Raw genomic sequence first — 7,752 nt, forward strand, 5'->3', positions numbered from 1 at the left:
CACACTGCTCCCCACCTCGGCGTGAACAGGTGAGCAAGTTCATACCCGCGCTTCCTGCACTGCAAAGCCCCATGAACCTGACTTTACTGTGGCAGCCCAGCGCCCCCACATCCTGTGACGGAGAAGGGAAGAGGCAGGAAAGTCGGCCTTGGAGAAGCCATGCAAGTCTGGAGATGCCCGACCAGCACAGAGGCAAACAGGACCCCCACGAAAACTCCAAAGCAGAGATTGCAAAGTGCCCCTCAAAGGACGGACCTGGATCCCAAAGCGATTCAGAAGATGTGAGCTGAGTGTCCAGGGGTGGCCACAGGGTGCCGTAGAGAGGCCTGGAGGAGCTCGTGCCTCGTCGCGGACACCGGGGCACGTGGACATTGCGGAGCACAGTGGGAGACGTGCCCTGACGTGGCAGCTGTAAACCAGCCGACGTTTCTGGACAGCAAGTTGTCTCCGTGTTCACGGAGCCTTTAAAAATTCTTGGTCTTCCCGCTGGTCATCGTAAGAGTGTCTGTGTAACGAGCTAACCCAGAATTCGGGACGAAGGATGGTGAACAAGGAGGTTCCTCACAAGCTTATTTACAAAACCCAAAAGGAACGAGTGGCTCTCGGCGTCCCACAATGGGGCGTGGGTAAGGGAGTCACAGCAGCGTGACGCGGCGGGCCCTGCGGTGACAGAAAATGTTTCGCGTGACACGGACGACGGGGAACGTTTCTAATGCTCGGCGGGAAGTCTGATGCACAGCTGCTCACGTAGCTTTCGATGTGCGATGTGAGCACGTGCTGGACACGTCGCTGCCCGTCTTCGCCGTCCGCCAGGTTGTCCCGCGCCTGCCTGGCAGAGAGTGGCCCCGTGTCGTACGTGGGGGCTGACGCACAGACACCCCTCCACACACGCCGACAAAGGCCATCTATGATTGGCGGGATCTGGGGAGCGTCTTATTTTTCCTCACAGTTTTCTCTGTTTTCTGTCGTGAACCTGCAGTCTTTCTTTATCTGAAAAAGAACTAAAATCGCTTTTAAAGTGAAGGCAAAGATTTGTTAAACACCATATTCGAAAGAGAATGTGGATTCCTTCACGTCGTGGGCCACTGATTTTTAAAACTTGCAAAAACATGGGAGCCGCTGCCTAGATGCGAGTGGAAGGTGGGCCGGCCCCCACAGGGCAGGAGGCTGGCGGTGTCCCCAGCAGGGACAGACGTGGGGAGAAGGGGTCCTGGCTGCGACCGCCGTTTCCTACTGGGGCCCCCTCCCAGCCCCGGTCCAAAGGCCCTGTCCCAAAGACTGGCAAAGGGGCTGCTTCAGATGGCCCCACCAAAGCGACCACAGGAACGGGGGTGGAGGTGGTGTCACAGCGAAGTCTGACCCCGGGACCTCTCTTCTCCAGGGCAGCCCCATGTCAGCAAACTGCCCACAGCGTGCAGATGGGGGCTCACCCTCAAGACAGGGAAGTGGGGAGCCACCTGCGTAGCCATGCGAGGGACACACGGCGAGCCCCGTGAGCTCAGAGCGGAGGCCATGCCTGGCGCCGCCTGCCCCAGGGTGAGTACCTCGCAAACGGCACGGCTAATTCTGCTGTGTTTCCCGCAGCCCCGTCCAGGTCATGCACAGCGCGATGAGTCTGCCCCTCGTCTGTGACTACGGCTCCGGCTTCAGCAAGGTGGGCTTCTCGGGGGCAGAAGCGCCCCTGGCCGTGTTCCCGACCATCCTTGGGAAACTTCGGCACGACGTGAGTGATGTTGCGTCCACCCCTGGGTGCTGCTCAGCCTGGAGGTGGCCTGACAGCCCCGTCCCCCCTCCCCAAGGCCGAGGCAGACCCTTAGAGCAGAGGCGGCCCAGACACGGTGCATCGGAGCCACCGGGCCGGGCTCGGTGAGATGCAGCGGCCGGTCCGCCTCAGAGTCTCTGCTGCAGCGGGTCTGGGAGGGGGCCAAGCGTTTGTATTTCTAACTACTTCTCAGAGGATGGTGACGCCCCAAAGCTGGGGGCCGCACTTAGAGAACCATAGACTTATGCGAGCCGGCCGGTCACTTAAGTCAGAAAAGCAGAGGGCTGTACAAAATCAGGTGCTGCTCGGCTGTCCACTTGTTGCTTTTCTCACTTTGGAGAGCGGCGTAGATACTGAGAAGCCGTTCTCTCCCTTTAAGGTGAAGGTTAGGCGCCAACTGACTATCAGCCTCCAGGACCGGAGACAGCAGGGCGGGGTGGGGACCCGGGAAGCGCTCTGCCTGAAGGGGCCCCCGATGTCACCAGGTCGTGACCCCCACGGGCACTGCAGAAGGAGCGGGGCTGGACACCGCTGTCCCCTCCTGAGGGAGAAGGGGGCGGAGGCTCAGGGAAGGCAAGCGGCCTCCGGGGACACGTGGGGGTCCTCAGCCCATGCCCAGACCCCTTCTGCCTGAAAGACAGATTCCTAAGATAGAAACGCTGTGTGCCACTGAGCTGTGGCGACCTGGAGAATGGTCCCTACGCCCCACGGCACTCGCCGCTCTGCGCCGGGGTGACGCTGTGACCTCGCACGGCCCCACTGTCGCGCCCCGGCCTGGCCGCCCCGCTGCCGCGTCGAACAGCACCCCTGCGCCAGCTGGCCTGTGGCGTGGCGCTGTGACACCAAGGCCACGCTGCCCACGGGCACACTCGGCCAACAACCGCGCGCGGCACGGATGCCCGCGCAGGCAGACCCACTTCTGGGAGGCGCGGGGCCCCTCTGAGAGCTCCCAGCGGCCTGGCCAGCGCTTCCTCACCCCGCACGTGTCCCGGGCCCCAGCCAGCCGCCTGTCCCGCACCCAGGCTCGGCCTCACGACGGCCCGAGGCCTCGCCCGGGCTGCCCGGCGCCCTCCGCGTCCCCTCTACCGCACACGCTCCCCGATGACATCCTCGCACCCGCAGTCCCGTTTTGGTGTCTGCTTTTTGGCGCACGCAGATTGGCACTCAGGCCGAGTGGCGCATCCCCTCTGAATGACAGAATGAACGCTTTCATCTGTCCGGGTTCCTTTCCCTAGAAATACCAGAAATGAAACTGCCGGCCCTTCCCTGCCAGCGTCCCACGGCAGACGGGGGCGCGGGTGCCCCTCCACCGCCTTCTCCGTTGCTGCCCTCGCTGTCCTCGTCTGCTGTGTGGGCCAGATGAGTGTCCCAGCAGCGAGGTCCCTCGGGAGCACGCTTACCTTGCCGGTCATTTCTGAAACCTCTCCGTGGCCTTTCGAAATAGCGTCGGGCATGGTGACCTGGAGCTGTCCCCTGGCCACACACTGCGGCCCCCACCATGGCTCATGATGCTCCAAGAGAGGGAGCTGAGTGGGGGACCATCGTTCCTCAGAACCGCCCTGACCGGGCCGGTGTTTTTCAGAACCCACTGGTGGGGACGGAGAAGCAAGACTGGTTCATCGGAGACGAGGCTCAGAACAGACGAGACAGACTCAGCATGCTGTGTCCCATCTCTAGGGCCACTGTCACCAGCTGGGACAACATGGAAAAGGTGGCCGTGGCTCCCTTGGGGGAGGGGGCTGCTCCCAGGGCTCCCCGCTGCCTCGGCGCGTGGGAAGGGGTTTGTCCCTCGGGCTCCCACGGTGATTCTCGTCCCTGCAGACACTGCGGGACGTGCCAACCACAGAGGTTCTGACTCAGAGGCCAGGGGCTGAACCGTCTCCGCCACTTATTACCTTCGTCATTTTGGACACTTAACTTGGGAACAGTCCCCAGCCAGACCCTGAGGCCCTCTAGACAGCCCATGCTCCCCCTTCCGAGGCTCACGGCCAAGTGCACGACCTGTGGCTTGCGCAAAGCCTCGCTCCACCGTGGAGCTGCCGCCCCGGGCGGCGATTGCGCCGAGGAAGCCGCCCTGCGGTGGGGACAGCCCTGTCCACGCCTCACCGTGCCCCTCCCACCCCCAGATCTGGCATCACTCTTTCTACCAAGTGCTGCGCATCGCCCCGGAGCAGCACCCCATGATGGTCACAGACCCGCCTTTGAACGCGGCGTCCAACAAAGAGAAGGTGTTGCAGGTCAGAGCCGGGGGGCTGGCGGGGCGGGAGCAGGCCGCAGGGAGGGCTCCCTCGGGACCCCACCTTCTCCTTGCTGGGCAGATCAAGACACCAGGGAGGGCCGGCCCCTCTGGCATTTTGGCAGCAGTGACCGCGACCCCAGAGGGCTCGCCAGGAGGTCATGCTGGGGTGAAGGGGCATGGGCCGGGGAGGCGCCAGACACCCTCCCAGCTGCTCTCTGGGTGATTGCCCGCCCCTTTGCACAGGGAGGCTGTCCAGGAGCCGCAAGTGCCGGCCGTGGCGGGGTGGCGGGGTGAGTGGCTGGCAGACGTGCCCGGATCCACATGGTCTGGCTCCTGTCGTGCGCTGTGTCCTGCCTGGATGTCCAGCCCTGACTTAAATGCCCCCGGATGCCCTCATTAACCTCACCCCAGGCCGCCCCTGCCCCTCCCACGCCTGCCCACCCAGGAAAGAGCTGGTGGCGTGTGCCGATCGGATTGCGCCAGGGGCACTGGCTGGTGGAGCCCGTGAAGGGTGCAGACCGGTGAAGAAAGGTCGCCCCGGCCCCCGGCCCCCAGACGGCAGAGCTCTCCTCGGGGCCGGAGTGGGGTCCAGCGGGCTGGGGCTGCAGGGGCTGCCGCTGGCCGCCTGTGTTTCAGCTACATCGTCAGGCTTTGCCTAATGAGGGCTTCGATGAGCCAGCGAAGCACGCGGCGAGGCTCCTCCACCTGGCCCAGAGTGCCCGAGGCCCAGCGGTGCCTCCCCAGTGAGCGCTGACCCGTGAGCAGGCCCAGGGCCCACGGCGCCGCCTGCTCCTGGAGGAGCCTCACGCATCAGCGCCACATGTCAGCGCAGGCAGGAGCTGCCGCCTCGCTTAAAACCAAGCCGCGGGGGCCGACGCGCCTCCCCGCGTGGACGGGCCGTCGCAGACGTGGGCCATCGCCATGCTCCGTGAGGAGCCAGAGCCCGCAGCCTGGGAACCGCAGTCCCTGCTTCGAGAGCACCAAGTGCCCAGTGAGCTGGGGAAAGATGAGAGAGACAGATGTCCCTCACCCCAAGGGAAGGGGCACCCCGGCTGTCTCAGGGTCCTGTGGAGAAACGGAATGTCGGTGACACAGAGATGGAGATTGGTGACAGGGAATTGGCTCATGTGATCACAGAGGCTGGAGCCCCCAGGAGAGCCGAGGGTGTAAGGCCCAGGCCAAAGGCAGGAGGCCGATGTCCCGGTTCAAAGGTCATCTCTTTTCTTGTCGGAGGAGGGTCAGGCCTTTGGTGCTCTCCAGGCCTTCGACTGATGGAACGAGGCCCACCCACCCTGCAGAGGGCCGTCTGCTTCTTTCGGTGTCGCCTACTCGGTAACCCCGTCCAGAAACCCCCTCACAGACACACCCAGAAGAGCGACCGTCCGAATGTCTGGCGCCCGCTCCCACGGCCCGGTCCAGGCGACACATGCCATCGACACGCACGCGAACCTAACTGTGTCAAGGTCCCAGCGGCTCACTCGCGTGGCGGCTTCCGTGAGGGTTCACTGAAGAGATCGCACACAGAGGCGAGCATGCGCTTCAGAAAGAAACACAGGACACTGCAGAGCTCCGGGCTAGGAACGGGGGGCCGGTACCCCCAAAGCCGGAACAGCAACGGTGGTTCTGAGCACTGAGAGAGGACTGTCGCCAGGAAGGGCCACCAGGGAGGGCTGGCCACATCAGCGCTCCAGCTCCCTGGCCCCAGTCCCTCGGACCCTTCTGGGGGGCCCGTGGGCAGAAACAGTGGGTCTCCCAGGGGAAGGGGCCTGTGGCTACAGCCCAGGGCAGAGGGTGGCGGAGACAGGTGACGCTTCAGCAGGCACGGAAGGCAGCCAGCAGCGGGGACCCCGCCTCACCGGGGCTCCAGGAACGCCACCTCTCGGAGAGTAAGGGCCCCGTAGCGAGCCGTCGGTGGAGCACCCCCCAGCGGCCGGCTCCCAGCGCTGCCCCCTGGAGCAGGCTGAGCAGCGCGGGCTCGTGTCCTCCTGGCCATGTCTGTATCGTAAGAGGGCCTGGGGTCCACGTGCCAGGAGAGAGGACGGCGGGGAGCACCTGCCGGCGCCGGCCACCCCAGCACACGTGGCCTCGGGGGCGACTGGTCCTCTCGTTGTCTCGGTTTCTCGTCAGAAGGATGACAAGGTGCCCTCCTGAGGGTCGTCGTGGAAACGAAATGAGTTAGTGCCATAAAGCGCCCGTCACGGTGCTTAGTGTCTACCGCGTGCTGGTTCCTGTTTCCGGGCCCCGGTTTCCCCGTCTGTGAAGTGGGGGTGTGCCTGCAGGAGTCCCAAAGACGCTGCCGGGCTCTGTGACCTCTGACCTTGCTGCAGCCAGGGAGCTGAGGGGGCTCTGCCTTCGTGAACAGGCGGGGCCGGTCCTCGTGTGCGTGCACGCTCTCCCTTCTTTTGGATAAGTCCCCAAGTCCCCACAGATGGCTGCCCCCTGGCAAGACACTCAGTGAGTAACACGCTCACTGAGTAACATGCTCAGTGAGTAACGCTCAGTAACACGCTCAGTGAGTAACACACGTAGTAACACGCTCAGTGAGTAACATGCTTGTAAGTAACCCACTCAGTGGGTAACACCCTCAGTAACATGCTCTGTGCGTAAAATGCTCAGTGAGTAACACATAGTAACACACTCAGTGAGTAACGCACTCAGTAACATGTAGTGACACACTCAGGAACACATGTAGTAACACTCTCAGAGAATAACACGCTCAGGGAGTAACATGCTCAGTGAGTGACTCTCAGTAACACGCTTAGTGAGTGACACGCTCGATGGTGTGCCTGGCTGTGTGTGATGTCACTTTTTTAAAATGCTGCGTGTCCCAGCGTCGAGGTCTTTGCTGGGAGCCGGTCAGTTCTCCTCTTGGGCATCCAATCAAGTGCGCACCTCAGCCGTTTTTCTCACTGTCCGGTCACGCTGAGGGCCAGTGTCCCCTGTCCTGATTACCCCAGAGCCAGGTACCAGACAACCAGGGACAGCCCTAATGCCCAAGAGCCTGAGAAATGATCCAAATAAGCCAAGCCACAGGGGTCTGAGAAGCCCCACGCTGCCGGCCATCGTGAGTTGCCGACTGCTCCAACTTGCTGTCACCCTGTCCCCAGGTGCAACCCCCGTGGCCCTGCCTGGCAGCCTTCTCTGGTTTGGAGCTGCACCTGACAGTATCGGCCTCTCATTTCTCCGAGTGACACTCTCGGGTCCTGCCACCAAAAGGCCCTTTAACCTTATAGACTCAGTGTCGCCACATTGCAGGAGAAGCACCTGCTCACCAGGCACCTCCACGGAGCCTGTTCCAGCAGCCCGTGTCCACGCTGCGCCCTGCCACCTGCTCCCTCACATTCCTGTCCCCTGGTCTCTCGTGTGGACAAGGGGGGTCCGATGTCACATACTTCGGGGGGGTCGCCATGGACAGCAAAAGCAAGGCCGCGCGTCTCACCCATCGCTCCTTCCGCCCTGGGCACAGTCGGTGGCCAGGACTCAGCTTGACCAAGCCACGTCCGGACGACGTGTCTGGCAAACAGTTAACACACAGCTGTTGGCTTTTGGTTTCCGTTGCTATGAAACCAGCACGTCCCCTGAAGTCTAAGTGTCGGAATTTCTGCCGAGCATGGAAAGTGGGAAAGGAGTCTCTTCCGTGGTGAGGACAGTGGCTTCTGAGAGGCGTAGGGAATTCCGCATCGTCTCCGCCGTGGCACCCGTAGGGCGCCTGGGAAGGGCGCGAGCCCACCGTACGGCCTGGGGGACAGTT

At 62.9% G+C, this 7,752-nt stretch overlaps 1 protein-coding gene across 1 annotated transcript in view; it reads left to right on the forward strand.

Moving 5' to 3' along the window:
• The window catches only part of LOC120584634 (actin-like protein 7A), a 7,292-nt gene extending 3,068 nt beyond the window's left edge, over positions 1 to 4,224 (forward strand). Inside the window, exons 3-5 of the mRNA XM_039840392.1 lie at positions 1,585 to 1,723; positions 3,345 to 3,473; positions 3,889 to 4,224. Coding sequence (XP_039696326.1) covers positions 1,585 to 1,723; positions 3,345 to 3,473; positions 3,889 to 4,224 — 604 coding nt within the window. The remainder of the gene's footprint in view (positions 1 to 1,584; positions 1,724 to 3,344; positions 3,474 to 3,888) is intronic.
• The last annotated feature ends 3,528 nt before the right edge of the window (positions 4,225 to 7,752 follow it).

Source organism: Pteropus medius, unplaced genomic scaffold (genome assembly GCF_902729225.1).
Source record: "Pteropus medius unplaced genomic scaffold, Ma_sr-lr_union100, whole genome shotgun sequence".
NCBI classification, from domain to species: domain Eukaryota; kingdom Metazoa; phylum Chordata; class Mammalia; order Chiroptera; family Pteropodidae; genus Pteropus; species Pteropus medius.